Genomic DNA, 17,564 nt, shown 5'->3' with positions numbered 1-17,564 from the left:
GGGTTCCAGATGTGCTGTGCTTTGACTTGAGGCCTTCCGGTACCTCCCGTGTAGATCGACAAACCTTATAGAAGGCTGGGAAACAAGGGCTCCCAAGCGGAACTGCCATTTCTCTCATAAATATTGAAATTAACCACCGGCTGAACAGCCCTGGCTTCCATTTTCTCAAAAAAATGGTCAATATGATTGCATTGGCTCAGAACCTAAAATCGTAAAGAACATCTCGCCGTGACCCGATTGTCCCGCTGGTGGGGTCACGTGACAGGTTTGCGATCGCCCGGCGGGCGGCTCACAGGCCTGCTTCAACTTTGCCGAGTGCAAGCAACGACACTGGCAGCGATTGACCTCCACTCCCTGACCACCTCAGAACCACCGCAAAAATGGCCGCAGTAAGTGCAATCCGTTAGTGGGGAGACTCTGGCCGTGCGACCGTTTGCCATTCATGGGTGGCTCAATTTCGTCGCCGTCAATTGCGCCGTCCAAGCTCTGTCGGCTTGGGTCGTCATGATGCTGCGAAGTTGAACTCTGAGCTAATTTTGTCTGTCCTCTAAAAACAGCGGAACGCAGCTCTCAAGGTCGACTGGGCCAAGATCACCACCTCCCTCGGCCTCCGTGGCCAGACCGCGGCCAGCCTCCAGGCTTTCAAGAAGCGCAACGACGACGCCCGCCGCAAGCTCCAGCAGCTTTCCGAGCTCCCCACCACCATCGACTTCGCCGCCTACCGCAGCATCCTCAAGAACCAGGCCGTCGTCAACGAGATCGAGAAGCGCTTCACCTCTTTCAAGCCCGCCACCTATGACGTGAACCGCCAGCTCAAGGCCATCGAGGCCTTCGAGGTTGAGGCCATCAAGAACGCCGAGGCCACCAAGACCAAGGTCGACCTTGAGCTCCAGGATCTCGAGAAGACTCTCAAGAACATCGAGACTGCCCGTCCCTTCGACGAGCTTACTGTGGTATGTTCTGGGCGTCTAGATGGTGGACGAGGACTACAAGGGCGCATGGAGTGCTGGGACTGGGCCATGATGCTGATCATCGAATTTGCGAACTACAGGACGAGGTTGCCGCTGCCGAGCCTTCCATCGATGAGAAGACCTCCAAGCTCGTCTCCAAGGGCCGCTGGTCCGTTCCTGGCTACAAGGTATGTTTATGTCCCGAAACTGCGGCTTGGGTGGTAGTGGATGATGCACATACTGACCACAACAACAGGAGCGTTTCGGCGATCTCTCCGTGCTATAAATGGCGACTACGGCTCAGTCAACGCTTCCTTTCGTTTATGTACTCTAGCATTGTAGATAGCAGGAATGCGCCAAGGAATCACGGATTTAATCGCATCCTCTCGCTATCTCTCACACTACTGATCTGTGACAGCTGTTACAATACCTGACGAACTTTTCTAGCTCACTCACACTCACTTACATCCCGGGACCCAAGGACTAATCCCATCACCCCCTCCCCTTGTTCCCCTCTAGTCCATCAGCCAAGCAGCCACCCAAGCCCCCTAACCATCTCCTCCTCCACCTCCAACGCCCTCTCCAACTCCGGCGCCTTCAACCAAAACGTATGCGGCCACCCCCTCACCACATCGACCTTCACCTCGACCCCGGCCTCCTCCAACATTTTCGCATAGCAGAGCCCATCCGAGTACAGACTGTCGTTCGTGCACAGTTGGATCCACGTCCTCGGCAGTTCCTTCAACGTCTCCTCGTCCGCCTCGAGCGGCATCCTCTCCAGCCCGTCCCATGGCACCGCCCGCTTCATCTGGCCTAGCAGCGAGTTCCAGAAGGAAGGATCCCAGGCGCTGGTGTGCAGGTGTCGAAAACGCAATGGGACGTAAGGGTCTAGGCCGTTGAAGGCGTCGCTGGTTACGGGACAGCGGAGGAGGACGCCGTGGATTGTGCCGAGGGTGGTGGGGTTTTGTGAGAGGAGGGCGGCGAGTTGGCCGCCAGAGGAACTCCCTGCTAGGATGAGTTTGTTCTTTGTGCTGTTCGACCTGTGTTGGTTGAGGATGTAGTTGAGAACGGACAGACAGTGATAAGCTGTCTTGGGCAGAATGAGTGGGCATGAGACGGTAGGTGAGTGAGAAGACTTCTTTGATCAGGGGAGGATGAGCTTTGGTGTCATTGACTTCTTCTTTAATACCGGATGTGGCCTTTAAAATCCGAAGACTGGAGAGTTCCTCGTTGTCTGCTTCGCCTACATACAGTCCGCCACCGTGAATGTAAAGGACTGACATCCGGTTGCTTCTCCTCGGCTTGGGAACCCGCTGCGGCGCTTTCGCCCGCCGAGGAAGCAGTGGCATGCTGATAACGTATCACTGGAATTTGGTAACGGTTTGCTTCATCGCCGGATGGCGAGGCGAGTGTCGATGGGACGGTGAGCTCGGTCTTGGTGACGTTTAGGGAGAGATGGTGATCCCGAGCCCCGGGGGCCAACATCTTGGCGTTCAGTGAGCGGCATGCTGCTGCGTAGGCAGTTTGGTGCTCGGCTATGGGGAGCTCCTGGCGTGGGTTGTTGAGGCCGGACTGTTCTTCGAAGGCGAGCCATGCTGGGCCTAAGGGGGGAGCGGTGCGGAGGAAGAGGGATTCCATCTTGAGAGTCTGCGGTGTTAAAGGTTTGTGATTGAGTGTTGTTGACTACTGGTATGAAGGGTGTGTTAGTGTCTTTGAGCTTATAAGAGCGAGGAAAGGGACAAGTGAAGCTGGTTGTCCAGCTGGTCAGGTAGACACTACCTATTCTGATGTGCTCACATGGTAGGTTAGGTATCAAGGGATTGTGTTCCAACTGGATGCCATTTTATCCGATTTAACCGGAGGCTAGTCCTATTCGAAATAGGCATATTGCTGCGACTGCAAGTTCTCTTCTAGATCTGTAGGGTGTGAGTGTCTTCCGTTGACTACAAGTGTCCAAGGAGTATACCATGCGAAGCTGGCTTTGCCATATCACTCAAGAACTCCTGGTTGCTTGGATATAGCGCGTATATTCAGATACTTATCTCATTTCTGTCCCCACTATACCTCTAAAGCATTGACATACCATGGTCGGTGTTCCATTTTTCATAACTGGTCTATAGCTGGTTTTTCACACAATGTTATGTCTTCACAACACTTGCAGCCCGTAACGACGGAACGCCTTGATGGGTGATATCTTTACAAAATTTTGCGCGCCTGAACATCATGCTAATACATCTATGCTTGCATCAAGACGCCAATACTCGTGCTGTATTGATATTTCTTTTCTTCCGTCTAAAGTTTCCCTGACACCATTTGTTTTGTTGAGCAACCTCGTCACCACCATCATCTTGTGGAGTCCAACGTAGTTCGTCCCGCAGCATCAAAATGTGTGACATTTCCATAAGAGGACTCGCTTGTTTTGATTCTCTAGTGGTCTCACGCAAGCATCACTAATGTAAAAACGTGCTAGCGAAACGACATTGTTTCCGATATGGGTTTATAGTGATAGTGGAACTTCGTCGTCAAGCTTCACACTCTAAACTCTCATTCTACCACGTTTGATTGTGCAGCAGAACTGAACTGAACTTGACTGACAGACCACCGCCGTTCCTGCCATCGCCTCTGCCATCATTCTGGCCACCGTACCTTCCGCCACTACCCGCCCGGCACGCACCTTCCCAATGACAGAACATCGAATGATATGACCCCCTCCTTCCCGCCCCGCGCACCTTCCCAGAGTGGCCCAAGCAGCAGGCACCAGTGGCAGGCACCATATAAGGGTCGTTAGCTGACCCCTCTACCACAACGGGGCATCCTGTACCTATCTAGTAAGATCTATATAGTCTTCAGGCGCAGTGGTTATCGTTGATGAAAACTGCGCGACAGTTTTCGTAAAGTTTCGCAGCTGGCGGATTGTTTTTAGTTCGACAAGCATTCCACGGGCGACTTAGCTTTTTTTGCTTTTTTATTTGATAGAGAAGGTATCAAGCATACTGGAAATGATCGTTCTTTATTTTTCTTTGCTGTTTTGGAGTTTTAAAACGGGGTTGGTTGTTGCGATACGGGGGTGGGAGACGGGACATGGAAGGAGTGAAGGGGTGATGTGCACGATGTTTGCAGCGCCGACCGACTCAGACTACGATCTCGCTTTCTATCACACCTATTCCCATGGTACTTCCAGACCTTGAGATGGTTCAAGAAATTGTAATGTACCCTGCCACCGCCGACAAGATTAAACCTCCCACTCGCTGCATTTGGACACGCATGCACTATCCCAAATTTTTCGAAGCCGTGACTGACAGCGCTATCAAGCCTATGCACCTAACACTGTTTCTTTCCTTCTTCCTACCACTGATGTTTTTCCTGCCACTGGTGACACTCTTTAAAGGTTCTCGCTGCGCTCGATATTCCGCATCGTGGGAAACCTGTTGTGATATGACGGCTATCCATTTGCTTCCATCGCTCCATTGGCCCGTCCATAATACACCAAAGCATCCAACGCTTCTCATTGCCTATAGTAATTTATCTAAAGGACCGCCAGACTTTGTAACTTGAGTGTTTCTGATATATCTTTTGCTATTCTCTCCGAAAGCATGTAAGTTCGATTTCCTTTCTGACCTCAATGCATCTTGTTACCTTGGGAAACCGTGAAGTCTGAAATTTCAAGCCCAACGAGCCCGTGCAGGTGGTTCTACCTGTCAATTTCTGTCAAAAGCTTTGGAGATGAAGTCCTATCTACGCTCTCTTGCGACTGTCGTCGTCGATATCAGGGGACATAAGAGAAACCCTAACCCTCCAAGATGATCGCATCCGCACCCACGTTGCTTGGCATGTGGGCCCCACCTGAGCTTTTGCATGCTCCGGTTGTCGCATCCATCAATCCGTCAATGCTGCTTCGACTCCTGACATCGAATGCTTGTTGAATCGTGACGTTCCCCGGCAACCTTGTATCTCGACCTAGTCACCATCCACTGCGCGATCATATCATATACCGAATAGCTTCTTACCCGACCACGGATTTCCGCAAGGCATCTTCGACAAGATGACTTTCCAGAGCAACAAGTTCCCGTCGAAGGCGAACACCAACACCTTCGCCGCCAAGTACCGCGCAATGATGAAAAAACACCCCTTCCTTCTCTTCGGTCTTCCCTTCATGTCGGTCGTTGTTGCCGGATCCTTCATCCTTACCCCTGCCGCCGCTATCCGCTACGAGAAGTACGACCGGAAGGTCCGACAGGTGTCGCAACAAGAGCAATTGGGTTTGGGTCAGAACAGGCGCAAGGTGGACATTCGCGAGGAATATTACGTGAGTTGACAAAGAACATCTGATGGCCCAGGAAACGGGCAATGGCATATCTAATCATAGCTCTGCTGACACACGAGCTACAGAGACTGGCGGCGAAGGACCTCGACAACTGGGAACAGAAGCGTGTCGAACGCCTGAAGGGAGAGTCCGATGGTCTGCTTTGAAGACATTGTGCGCACAACTTGACAGGCAAAACTACAACAACTCCGGTCACCTCGAATGTCATGTCGGTATCAGGCAATAAAATGGGCATTTTGCGAACAACAGGGAGAAAAACGAACGTCTTTGAACTTCCGCACTCGGCAACGGTCGAGAAACATTCATCCATTGGCCGTAGCCCTTCCAAGGGCCTGGCGGTTGCGATTGGCTCAAACTGCGATCAGGTGTCGAGGCTGAGCCGTATATCGTTCGAGTCTATGGAAAGGGAGAAATATGACTGAGAGGCACGACATTTCCTATACGGGCTGACGGGTTCGGGTCCTAACCACCGAAGAGTCTCTGAATAGGACACGGCGGCGAACTGTTTCTGTTCCAGGAATTCCCAGTAAGGCCGAGGTAGCACACCTCAGCCTAGTGTCTCCGCCAATGGAGGAAGCAGGTACGCTATGGCATTTACGGCAGCACGGTTCAAGGGAGGCTTGAGGGAGGTCACCAGGTTGGCTACCGATAGCACGGATTTGTGGGAACGGGGAATTTGACTGGTTGGTTGCCGTGACGGGTACCTGAACTAGTAGCGGAACTTGCGGCGTTCTTGTCAGCCGCGTGACATGATGCCGGTGCACACACACATTACCTTACCCCGGTTGAGCCACCGACGGGTGACTCAGAAACAGAAAGGCTGCGACTAAGACACCGGCAGCAGATATCTGTGCGATTGGGCGTGGGTATATGTCCAAAAGGGGCGCAAAGGGAGGGAGGATATCCTTCAGCTGAAGGGATAGGACCAAATACTGACATTTTTTTGTTTGATGTTTGCTAAACTGCCGCATGGCGAATGGGACAGACCTTGCACTCCAAAAAAGGCACCTTGTGCGGCACGGTCGTTGCTCCTTTGAGAAAAGAATGTCGAAAATTGCTTTTCCCTGCAGATGGTAATCCTGCAAAAGCATGCCGACTACACTACGAAATGCACAACATCACATTTCCAGTTCTCGCATTCGGTCTCGTTTCAGAAGATGATCATACCGAAAAGAGGTTCAAGAATAAAGCAGGACCTGACACATGTCTGACGTGCGCAGGCCATACACACACTACAGTACTTCATCTCCTATGCATGGCCGTACTCGCCATATCGTCATGGGCGTCATTGATCATCAACACCTGAAGCTGGGACCTCGGGCGGTCTTATAAAACTTGGACAATTTGCCCGTATTCAAAGATCGAAAAGGAAGGATGGGGGATTCGCAACGCCCATTGGTTGCCGATCAGGTGGCTGAGGTTCACCTTTGACGTACATCAACGCCTTTTGACATTTTATCCCGTCTATCAAGTCGCCTCGGCGCGTACAGAGACGGATTTTGACAACCTAACAAGCCGGAAACATCTCGATCTGGAACATTACGGGAAATAAATGGAAAGAAGCTGAGACGCAGAGTGTCTGACGACAAGAAATGCCCAAATAGGCAAGTTCCGTCCGTTACCATCAACGATGTTTGATGCCCCCGCCGCCCCCGGCGTCCCGGCGTCCTGGAAGCCGTCATCCCTGTGGTAAGCCGACACAACGGAACCTTGTGAAAAACTCTTTGCGTCGCGCCCCGGGATTCGCGGCTGTGGACGGACTCTTCATTGAGGTAAAGTGGCAAGGGTCTGCCGATAACCGGTTACACCTTCTTTTGTGTCTCACCATCATAGAGAATTTTCGATACACGCTATACTGAACGCTTACGTAGAGGTGTACAAATGTATGTGCGGCGTGTGCCATCATCCCTTCAAGATAGTGGCTGCACTAACACCATTTATAGCAGTCCCGAAGCCCCCGCGCAGTGAGACGCCTTTTGTGCTAGATCTGTGCAGTGGTGTCACAGGTTTGACTCGCAGGAGCTCACTCACAGACTCTCCTCGGGAGGGCTTAGACATGCATTGACCATTTCCCCATCGGGCACTTCGGACGATGCATTGAAGGTTGTGGTGTTGTTGCGAGTGAGAAACAAGAGCACCCAGACCCTGAACGGAGTGATAAGGTTTACGCAGAGTAGGTACAAGCCTCTGGACCCCACCAATTACAAACAAGTGGAGATGCTCTCCCCACAGCTATGATAACATAGGGGATTTTCTGTATTGGGATGTGGGAGTTCGAGACTCCAAACACAACATGCAACAACCAACAGCTTTCGGAGATCAGCACTTGACAACATTTTGTAAAAGTGAGGAAAAAGACTCCGTCCGGGTCCCGGCTCAGGTCCATTCAGCTTGACTGGTTACCAAAGCGTCAAATAAACTCCGGATGGGATTGAGGACGGGGGGCGAGCGAGACTGCAGTGAGCATCGCATCATACATCGCCAAACGTCGCATTTAGGGAAAGGTCAAATCCCACGAAATCACGACACAGCTCGATGTTCGCAGGGAATCACGATAAGCTTTCCTCCGACTTGAAATAGATCGATTGAGTTGACCGATCATGATTTTGCCAGCTTTTACGCAGTAACAGGGCGATTGCGATTTTCGGGGACGCGCACTCTACAGCACGCACTCTTGTGTGAGATTGCGGGCTCCGTAGAGATCTGTAGATGGGGCTAAACCGAGGTTTAAAATGAGGGTTTTGATGGGGAGAGGCAGGGGTTTTGAAGCTGCTGGAGCTGGTACCTGAGCAAGCTGAAGCTGTGAATTGAGATCGATACTGCATGTCTCCGCGATTCTTGAACTTGCGGGTCTTTGAACGAGATCGTGCTAACCCGATCAGATAATTGTCTAGCGAGACTTTCTGTCCGTCCGGTCTCCTATCCTGCAAGACACATGATAGGAAGAAAACCTCCGGCCGATAAAGGATCTTGGGATTTTGGAACAACCCATGTTGGACCATGCTTTCGGGATCGGGAAGCTTGGGGGATGTTTGTTTGGTTGGTTTGCATCTCTGGGGGGACTGTTTTCTGCGATCGCGAAACGACCGTTTGACTGTGCGACACGCACATACAATCCTCCGGACCTCTGCACATCCGGCACGGCATCTTGAGGGTTTGCCGTCTTATAGTCCCCGAGATAGCAAATGGTAAGGACGCCCATACCATAGCCGGTCAATAATTCTCACCTGGATCGAGCTTCAGTGAGGCGTTCGCTAAACATTTACTCATACGCTAGGCTATATGTCCAAAAAGGTTAGTGCACATTTCTCTCAGTCATCAGGTCATACAATTCTCATCACACACGCACCAGTGACCACAACCCACCGGTGTGGATGATGGCGTGCAACAACACCCACCCCGAAGCTGCTCGGAATCACAGGAATCACAGGAATCACAGCCTTGCAAGTTTGTGGTGTACCTGTGTACCTGTGTGTCTCGCCTGTGTGTCCTTGGAATAAGGCTTGGCTTGAATCTTGTCCAATTTGCCTATCCGACCAATCAGAAGCTGCAGAGCAGATTTGAGTTTTTGTTTTCCCCATGTTCCCATGCTTTCCACGCTTTTTGCAATGCCGTGCAGGCCGAGCTTGGACGTTCCCGGTACAGTTTGTTGCCGTAAATGCCTGCTGCTTTCCTGCTACTCGGGTCCCGGATCATCGCCCAGCGGCGAACGGACTAAGCAACTTGGAATTTCGTGCAGATGGCGATGCGTTCGAGCTTGGAGATTGGCTGCCTGGCTTCCAACGATCGAAAATGAGGGTGTTGTTATGGAGCTTTTGTCCTGAGGTTGCCACCCCCTGCCCGTGTAAGCCGGAGAGATATGTTCTTTTGGACGTCTTGGGCCGTGGCTTGGTGGATATGAACTGGTGGGACATTTGTCATGATGGGCTTATGAAGAGAGAAAGGCTTGGAAGGGAGCCAAAAAGAGGGAACAGCTGATGGAAATGGAGAAAGAAAATTCTTTTAATGTCACCAACCTTGGTTGTAAGTCGCGAGGCTCAGGCCATGCCGAGTGCGCGAGATCCGATCTCGCCGATATACGGGAGAGTGTGTAAGTTGAAATGACATGGTATACCCGATACCGAGCGACGATGCCCTGCCAAGTGGAATTCTTCCCTTGTGAAGTTGCATCGTTCACTATCGACGGGCACAAGCATGCACCGTGCACAACAGCCTCTGATGCATCAGATGTTTACACTATTGCGATTCTCGAATATCACAGACACTGATAGTCGTTTCCAGGTAGCCGAATCTCTCCAGACCAACGTTCTTCCCAGTAGTCCTGTCATCCACTGAGCGGCCCGCAAGCGTAGCAGTTGATCTTTTGCGTCAGAAAGGTGAATATTTGAAACGAGCAGGGGGGCTCAATTGCACTGATCAGGGGACGCTATGACTGCATCAATGATGGCATTCGTGCAATGCCCGATCATGACGTATCCTGTCAACACATGCCTTTATTTTTCTTTTCCAGATCCGGCATTTGAAGGCCGCCAGCAAGGTATCAACTGGGTATCGTATCGCGGGGTGCACTGCTCGATTGGGACTTTTTTGATAAGAAGAAAAATTGATGCATGTTAGCACGGTACCCTACACCACTTTAACTTTGAAATACAGGCTCAGCTGAATGGAACATGCGGAAATGCAAGGTACAGACAGCACTTTGCCATGTCATGGGGCCCGCGATCTGCAAAGGCACGGTGGCACCCCTCACTCCCAAGGGAAAATCCCAAAAGCCCTGTTCCTGGTCGACCTGGTTGTGGCAAGGCAATCTTTCTACCTGGAGGTACACGACACTACACTAGCAAAGCAATCTGGAGTTTTGTTGCGTCCACGTCTCTGGATTATGCCCACTTTAAATCTCGGTGGATTCCCCCGCTTGCTGGCTTACACCACACTGCCACCTAAATAAAGCTCCCTCGCTCCCCCTCCCCTCGGTGTTCCCAACCGACTCGTCTAGTAGCTGGGGTCTAGCTCAGTCGCTTCACCACTACCGACATTGCAAATAACGACGAATTCGTCTCTCGCCATTTTGTCCTGAGTCCGCATCAGGCTATGCTCTGCATCCCTATAACCACCAGCCATCATAACAATCGCACACAAAACCGAAAGATGCTCCGAAGTTTCCGGAGCCATAAAGGCCTAAGGTCCGGCCACTCATCCAGCAAGGTTCAACACGCCAGACAACCAAGCGACGCTTCATCCATGGATTCCCGCTCCTCCACCACCAGCAGCAACGGGAGGAATCTCGATTTCGACCCCCTGAGGTGCCATCCTCCCGACCTCACCTTCACCCATCGGCCATCTCTGGGGAATATCAGCGAGGACGAGTTTGAAAGCCATCGACCAGTCCGGCCCTCACGCAGTCTGCCCGGGCCACCTCATCACAGTGAGCGTGCTCACTACACGACGACGCCACGTGTACATCACCAACCACCAACCACGCCAACAACCATCATCTACGACGGCTTCGACTTTGGCTTCGACCATAATAAGCCAACACCACCATCAGCTCCAGCACATCACCTTTCAGCAGGCGTGGCAACGCCATCCTCTCCCACGCCGAGCACCGACAGCTTCAGCAGCAGCTTCAGCAGCGCCAGCAGCGACTCGGTAGACTCGCATTACTGTGCCGGCCTAGCAGCGGCACCACAGCCTCGTCATCAGCGTCCTCGCCCCGAGGAGGTCTCAGCAGCAATGGCACGCCCACGAGGTCTGGTTGCCGCTGATGATTTCATCAAGAGAGGCGGTTGGAAGAGGAGGGGCGTCATCTTTGAGCTGGACGTGCCGATGGCTGATGAGGAAGAGTGCTTTGATCTTGATATGGATTGAAGATGGATAATCTCACTCTCACTCTCACTCGTCCTCACTATCCGACCAAATTCACCTCCTCTTTCTTGTAGACCAAGCTTGGGTGGTTTTTCACTTCATACTTCACTTCTCATCCATCCATCCCCCTTGCAACATGCTTGGGGATAGACTGCCATGTCTTAAAATTACAAACACTTTCGTCACTTGCGATTCAACCTGTACTTTTTTCAACAACCACAACATCAACCACAACAACACTCCTCTATCGTTAACAAAAACTCACTCTTTCCTTTGTCTCACACGCATTTAAACCTGGTCGCAGGTTCGGGCCCGGGGTTCGGTCGGTCGGTCGGTCACTGCATATTTGGGAACGGCGCTTTTAGGGGTCTCATTTGCATTTCATCTTTTTACCTTTTTTTTCTCCTTGATACCACTTTTTACAACTGTCTTAACACCGAATTTGCATCGCATCAAGGAGTAGCAAGCAAGCAAAGCATTTCTGTCACATTACACACACATTCCCCAAATTGGTGGTGACATTGGCGTTGGGGTTAGGGATTCGTCTTTTGATTATTATTATTTCTTTTTACCTTCTTTTCTTCCCTCCATTCGATTCTCTCCGGTCCCGCCGGTCAAGAATTTTTTTTCCCTTTTCGGAAGAGAAGGTCCGGATTTAGGGGAATTTGGAACTGGGAAATACCCACCCACACTGGGAAGGAAGGAAAGGAAGGAAAGGAAGGAACGAACGGGTGGGATCTCATCCAGTAGTCCATCGAAGGACATCATCATACATTCATCGTATGATCTGACATAAGTGATAAGGAAATTGAACCACCATTGTGTCAACAACACTCAAATTTGTGCCTTGTTGCTCGTCTATCCTGATATCATTGAATTGTTGTTTTGAATGTCTTGCATGTCAATCTCGTTAACACGAGGCTAGTCAAGGCTAATGAAGGCAGCGGGATCCCTGTCTGTAAGTTCGTCAGCACCAGGTATGGTAAGTTCCGGACAAAACTTCCCTTTCATGATTGCATCTGGTTCCTCATCCATCTGACGTGTGAATGGCCAAGGCAGTCAGTCGGAGTTTATGTGAACATTAACAAGCCGTACTATCATAGCAGAAAAAAGGCCAATAAACTAACCATAATATTGAAGTACGTTATAGCATTATGGCCAAGTTTCAACCAGCATGAAGCTACCTGCCTGCCTTACCTGCACTATATCAAGACTTCTTGTCATAGTCCGTTACGACATATAACAGCTATAGAAAGCTTTCTATATCATGTGTAGCACCAACCTTCACTCAAGTTGGGGGAAATTACAGTCCACCAAAACTCCTGTTCGTTCTATACAAACACCCCCCCCCCCCCCCCCCCCCCCCCCCCCCCCAAAAAAAAAACAAAAAAAAAAAACACCACGCTCGCTCAAAGGGGAGAAAACAAAATATCAAAAGCGTCGTCGGTTCCTGACCGACCGAAAAGCAAGATTAAGGTAAAGTTTTCATCGTCGTTCCAAGTCGCAGTGCATCCCGTAGCATCCAGATGAAGTCTTGTGTGGGTGGTGGCGTTGAATGGCAAGGTTACATTGAGCCGGGAATGAACAGGAATAGGCACGTTTTCTCGGCAGATAATTAAATTGTACCGTCGTATCTACCTGGTTACGTACGTAGGTATATCAAGATCGTTATATGCCTCAAAACGGCGCGGAAATCGACCTGGAAACGTCGCTCGCATTGCTACCTACTTGGTCGATGTCGAACCTTTATTTTTACTTAATGGCCAGTGTTTGCACTGATATGGCATGACAAGGTTTACCCAACGGTCGCTGTTCAAGGTATAGGAACCCACCCACGTCTGCAATACAGCATGAATACAAAACTTAACGAAGGAGATTGGACATGATAACAAACCAGATCGTTCAAATGATTTGTTGACATACCAGTCAACCAAACGATGGGAGCCTACTGAAGCTAACGAGAACAATAACCACCGCACCATTCACCCACTCACAGCATAGACTCTGTTTACTCAACACCACCACCACCACTTCTTCCACGTATCACTCACCATCTCAATAAGCGCCGGTCCTTCTTTCCCAACCACCCCCATCCACAACCTCCACCTCTTTCCTCCCCGTCCTAACCGGCGTCCCGGCCTCCAACTTCAACCCCGGCACCTTCGCCCCCTTCTTCCCCGTAGCCCAAACCACCACTCCCACCCAATTCTCACCATTATAATTCAATATCCCCTCAGGCACAGGGAAACTGGTCTGCGGACCAATATGACTTACGTACCGGCCGTATTGGAAACCGTTGACGTACAGCCAGGCTCTGTATTCTGTTCCTGACTCGAATGAGGTAGGGTTGTCGAGGACGAAGCTCAGTGGGATGTCATACTCAGAGGAGGGGAGGGAAAGGGGGAATGAGGTGGTGTAGAAGGCTACGCCTGGTTGGGAGATGCCTGTGAATGGGATAGAGCTGGACGAAGAAGCGGAGGCGGGAGGTGAAGGCAGGTGGTAACCTTGTCTCTCGACGTAGAGACCGCCTTCGTTTAGAGGACCGCGGGCTTTATCGCGGTATTGTTCGCCGCCTAGGTTGCCGGTGAGTTTCCAGGTGATGTCGGATTTGGGGACTGAAATGTTGGTGGAGGTGAAGAGGGAGTAGTCCAGGATGCCCCGCGGACGCTTCATGGTGTCGTCGCCGACTGTCCAATCCTCGTCCAGACCCATGTTGTCGACCAGCATGGTGAAAACGTAATTCTCGCCTGCAACGAGTGGAGACGGGAGGTTGTAAGTGTCGTTGTGCACCGAGGCCGCGCCGCTTCCGCGCCAGCTGCCTACGAAGGAGTTGTTGAGCCAGACCGAGGAGCCGAAGGCGCTGCCGCCGATAGTGGAGATGTAAAGCTTTGTTTCGGCACCGGTGGCGGTGAAGTGACCACGGAAGAGCAAGGCACCTGTGTGGAAGCCGTAGTCGGAGGCGTAGAGGGAGGCCGGGGTCTTGAGGGGCCCGACGTAGGTGTTATTGGTGGATTTCAAGTTGGCAGAGGGCCAGGCTGAGTCATCGTAGTCGGGTTGGATCTCGGGTAGGGAGTCGATGTAGGACCATTTGGCCTTGGAAAGGTCGGGGAGGAAAAGGGTTGGGACCTTGTAGCTGATCTTGACGATGTAGTTGCCTTCGGAGTCTATTCGATATTTGGTAGTCTCGCCGTTGATTTGTAGCTTGGAAACACCACGAGGCACACCAATGAGTTCGAGTGTGGTTGTGGTGTTGAAATCGGCTTGAAGTGACAGAGAAGCGCCATTGATGGAAGCGGATCTGATGAGATATCCACCATTAACAATCAAGGAGGATGATGTATCTGCGATTTGGGGTGCCCAGTAGTTGTAGGCAGAGTTACGATCTGGTTATCTGTCAGCAATGAGACACTTCGAAAGATCGGGGTTTAGGTGGAACCAACCAAGAAGGTAGATGTGCAGATTTCCTGCCTTGAAGATCCTCCTCTCTGAGTTCGTCTTCCACTGCACGGCGGTGAACGATTTCCTCGCATCCTTCTTGACCGTCTTCACCTGTACTGGTGGACCTGTCGACTTCCACTTGAATACGTCGGCAATTGCCAGCTCATGGGTTTCGCCTTCACCACCATACACGACCAATACCGTTCTATCGCTGAACTTCTGCCAAGTGAAGATCTCAGCTGTCGAGTAGATCAACTTGTGGTCGCCGACGGGATAATCCGTTACGTGAACTTTGCTGTCTCGCCTGCCTAGTGTGAGGGAACTACCAAGGATGGGAATGCTCAGGTTCCCAGCTGAGGTCGGCAGCGAGAGTGTGTATGGGGTTGAAGCAAGTGTCTGGTAATCAGTGTGTCGAACAACGTAGAACGAGCCTCCCTTGGGTGTATAGTTGACGAGGGAAGTCACAGTAATGTCTATGTTAGGGCTATACACGCCCGTCTTGTTGCTGATGTCGGGTGTAGCTGTGAGATATCCAGGTGAAACCTTGAGGAAGCTGGCTTCCAATTTCAACTCCGAATACTTCTCGCGAGAAACGGTACGGTCCTCGGCTATGGCAGCAGCATAGTCGTATGAGGTGTAGCCGCCCGGATGTCCCAAGTTACCCCAGTTGGTGCCTCCGAAGATCTGTAGGGGTTAGCCTTGGAACTTTGAGACGGTTCTTGGGGAGTGGCATACCATATAAAGGTTAAAGATGGTGACGCCAGAAGCAAACATGTTCTTGTAAAAGACACGGACTTGCTCATGATTAATGAGTTGCCCGCACTGGTCAAAGCCATATCCGCCCCATGGATCAAAACTGCCTCCCTGTTTAACGATTAGTCTTGTTTGTGTTGTCCTCTGAGACCATGTTGAAAAGCGTACCTGAAACTCCGGTACAGTGTACGGAGTAGAAGCACTAAAATTCAGGTGCTGGGTACGGTACTGCGTTATCAAACCACCCAGAGGCCATGTTGTGGGATTCTTGCAGTCGAAACCCAATGGATACCCATCGTGCCCTAAGCACATTGTAAGCTAAGCGTATGTCTTGAAATCTTGTCAAGATCCTACATACCGTAAATATCAACCTCTCCTTTTCCTGAGCAAGGAAGGTTGTGACCACCCTTCCATGAAGCATCGTTACTCATCATAGGGAGCACGATACCAGCATCTCGTGCCTGGTCAATCACATATTGCATGTAATCAGGGTCAGGGAATTTGATTCCTGCAGCTGCACCGGTATACTCGTTCTCGGGCTGGTAGAGGATAATGGGGCCACCGTTGGTAATCTGGTACTTGGCTATGAGCTTGTCGATGTTGGCGATATAGCTTTGATTTTGTCAGTTCAGGCCATGTAGGGAACGGGTTTGATTCTTGAAGCTCCCCACTCACTTATCGGTAGCACTCAGGAATTCTGGGTCTGCGGTCCTTAGGTGTCCCTTGATTCTCTGGAGCCAACCTGGGAAGCCGCCGCCGGACGCCTCGGCATCTGCAGCCTTGTTAACAGGCTGCGTTTGGGGTGTTTCCATGTGGGAAAGAACTTACTGATGTAGGGTCCAGGTCTTGCGATTAGGTAGATGTCCGCCTCTTTGGCCGCCTCAAAAAAGGTTGAATAGTCAAAGATGCCTTCACCGCGCAAGACTCCCGGTTCTCCTTCGAGTAATGCCCAGTCGAGATAGAAAGAGACAGTATTGAGACCGAGAGCCTTGACCTTCTGGAAGATGTCCAGCCATAGCGATGGAACAGGCAAACGGAAGGGATGGACCTCGCCGCTAAAGATCATGAGCCGCTCGCCATTGATGAAGAGTGACGAGTTATCGAAGGTGACGATATCCTGAAGAAGTGTCTGAGGCTTCAAGGTCTCGGCGTATCCTAGGCCTGCCGTTACGGACACGGCTGACAGGACGGAGAGCAACCTCATGGTGCAATCCTTTGTTGTAAGTTCACAAGGTAAGATTGACAAGTTGTAGGATGCAGCCACATGGAATGGGGACGCAGGAACCAGGCATTAGGAATTACCTTATATTTTTTATATGTTCAAACTCGGTCCATGGTGTCATACGTACCTCAGATATTCTCCCACGGACGACAGACGGGTACCTGCTAAGAGCAACTCGGTTATACCAGTTGGTGCAGCTGCTCCTTGTTGGCCGCCATCATCCAGCCCCTTCTGCGTTTTCCCGCGTCTGCTTTTGAGGGCATACCGCATACACTGTCCCGAGGTCACCACTGTCCAAGATGATCACCGGTCTCGCCATCGAGGATCCTGCCGCATTTGTGTCCTGGTCTTCTAGTCCCTTGGTTACGCCGTAGCCGAACGGCACCCATCCGTGGTGTTGTTGAGCAATTGCGACCCCGCGCCATGTTGTGCATATCGGATGCCGGCTCAATGCTGGATTTTATGGTTAAGCAGAGGCGGGAGATGCACGGTAGGCGCAGGAACGAGATAAGATCAGCGGCATTTCAGGTTCGCATGTTGGAGTTTCCAGGTTGGAGCGAACCAGATGGGACGGCAGCCGGTGCATGATTCGTGGGGCATTTGGCCGTATATCGGTGCATCTCTAATCGGCTGCAGATGAATTCATATGAGAAGACGTTGACCGGGAAGAAAAAGGCGGCCAATGCTACTGGAAGAAGTGTGGACGGAAGTCGGAGAAGGCTATATCGACCCACTTTATTATTCTGCAAGTCGGCGGGAACTTGACTGGTGAGGGGAAGACGGAACAAGCCGATGGCGGTTATGGTAGGAGCATAGGAGGTTCTTTCTTCTTTGATCCTCTGTTTCATGAAGATATCTCTGAGCAGCCACCTACATTCCTTCCATCTTCCATCAGCTACCATAGGGCAGGAACGACGCAGCAAGATTGGGGCATCATCTAAGGGGGTTAAAGGTGCTGTGGCTGCATATCTTTTTAGTGAACGCCGTATCACAAGAAAGAAGGGAGACTTGG

The 17,564-nt window shown here is 51.2% G+C and overlaps 5 protein-coding genes across 5 annotated transcripts; 3 read left to right on the top strand and 2 right to left on the bottom strand.

Annotated features, from left to right (window-relative positions):
- The first annotated feature begins 227 nt into the window (after positions 1-227).
- SMAC4_01321 (uncharacterized protein) lies at positions 228-1,383 on the top strand. Its single transcript, XM_003352439.2, has 4 exons — positions 228-389; positions 558-953; positions 1,052-1,138; positions 1,207-1,383. The coding sequence occupies exons 1-4, from the start codon at positions 381-383 to the stop codon at positions 1,234-1,236; spliced, it is 522 nt and encodes a 173-aa protein (XP_003352487.1). The 5' UTR covers positions 228-380; the 3' UTR covers positions 1,237-1,383.
- Positions 1,384-1,473: 90 nt separating this feature from the next.
- Positions 1,474-2,588, bottom strand: SMAC4_01322 (uncharacterized protein; the record flags this gene model as incomplete). Its single annotated transcript, XM_003352440.1, has 2 exons — positions 1,474-2,088; positions 2,232-2,588. 2 exons carry the CDS (start codon positions 2,586-2,588, stop codon positions 1,474-1,476), a joined length of 972 nt encoding a protein of 323 aa, XP_003352488.1.
- A 2,248-nt stretch (positions 2,589-4,836) lies between these two features.
- Positions 4,837-6,642, top strand: SMAC4_01323 (uncharacterized protein). The gene is made up of 2 exons (XM_003352441.2): positions 4,837-5,256; positions 5,340-6,642. The coding sequence occupies exons 1-2, from the start codon at positions 4,993-4,995 to the stop codon at positions 5,418-5,420; spliced, it is 345 nt and encodes a 114-aa protein (XP_003352489.1). The 5' UTR covers positions 4,837-4,992; the 3' UTR covers positions 5,421-6,642.
- Positions 6,643-10,281: 3,639 nt separating this feature from the next.
- On the top strand, positions 10,282-11,959 carry SMAC4_01324 (uncharacterized protein). Its single transcript, XM_003352442.3, has one exon. The coding sequence runs from the start codon at positions 10,366-10,368 to the stop codon at positions 11,140-11,142; it is 777 nt and encodes a 258-aa protein (XP_003352490.2). The 5' UTR covers positions 10,282-10,365; the 3' UTR covers positions 11,143-11,959.
- A 783-nt stretch (positions 11,960-12,742) lies between these two features.
- On the bottom strand, positions 12,743-17,232 carry SMAC4_01325 (uncharacterized protein). The gene is made up of 7 exons (XM_066089569.1): positions 16,159-17,232; positions 16,006-16,102; positions 15,689-15,942; positions 15,499-15,632; positions 15,313-15,441; positions 14,580-15,261; positions 12,743-14,522 (listed from the first exon to the last, which is right to left on the bottom strand). The coding sequence occupies exons 1-7, from the start codon at positions 16,532-16,534 to the stop codon at positions 13,195-13,197; spliced, it is 3,000 nt and encodes a 999-aa protein (XP_065945805.1). The 5' UTR covers positions 16,535-17,232; the 3' UTR covers positions 12,743-13,194.
- Positions 17,233-17,564: the final 332 nt, after the last annotated feature.

The sequence above is a fragment of the Sordaria macrospora genome, chromosome 1 (assembly GCF_033870435.1).
Source record: "Sordaria macrospora chromosome 1, complete sequence".
Lineage (NCBI taxonomy): Eukaryota > Fungi > Ascomycota > Sordariomycetes > Sordariales > Sordariaceae > Sordaria > Sordaria macrospora.
Note: the sequence above shows the minus strand (reverse complement) of the source record. Positions and strands in the feature narration are given on the sequence as shown.

What these genes read in the sequence shown, in the direction of transcription:
- SMAC4_01324 (XM_003352442.3), top strand. Translation starts at nt 10,366, where the DNA reads ATGCTCTGCATCCCTATAACCACCAGCCATCATAACAATCGCACACAA.
- SMAC4_01321 (XM_003352439.2), top strand. An exon ending in CCTTCGACGAGCTTACTGTG is followed by an intron (nt 954 to 1,051) that starts GTATGTTCTGGG and finishes TGCGAACTACAG; the next exon opens with GACGAGGTTGCCGCTGCCGA. An exon ending in GGTCCGTTCCTGGCTACAAG is followed by an intron (nt 1,139 to 1,206) that starts GTATGTTTATGT and finishes CCACAACAACAG; the next exon opens with GAGCGTTTCGGCGATCTCTC.
- SMAC4_01325 (XM_066089569.1), bottom strand. Translation starts at nt 16,534, where the DNA reads ATGAGGTTGCTCTCCGTCCTGTCAGCCGTGTCCGTAACGGCAGGCCTA. An exon ending in AAGACCTGGACCCTACATCA is followed by an intron (nt 16,103 to 16,158) that starts GTAAGTTCTTTC and finishes ACAAGGCTGCAG; the next exon opens with ATGCCGAGGCGTCCGGCGGC. An exon ending in TTCCTGAGTGCTACCGATAA is followed by an intron (nt 15,943 to 16,005) that starts GTGAGTGGGGAG and finishes ACAAAATCAAAG; the next exon opens with CTATATCGCCAACATCGACA.
- SMAC4_01323 (XM_003352441.2), top strand. Translation starts at nt 4,993, where the DNA reads ATGACTTTCCAGAGCAACAAGTTCCCGTCGAAGGCGAACACCAACACC. An exon ending in ACATTCGCGAGGAATATTAC is followed by an intron (nt 5,257 to 5,339) that starts GTGAGTTGACAA and finishes CACGAGCTACAG; the next exon opens with AGACTGGCGGCGAAGGACCT.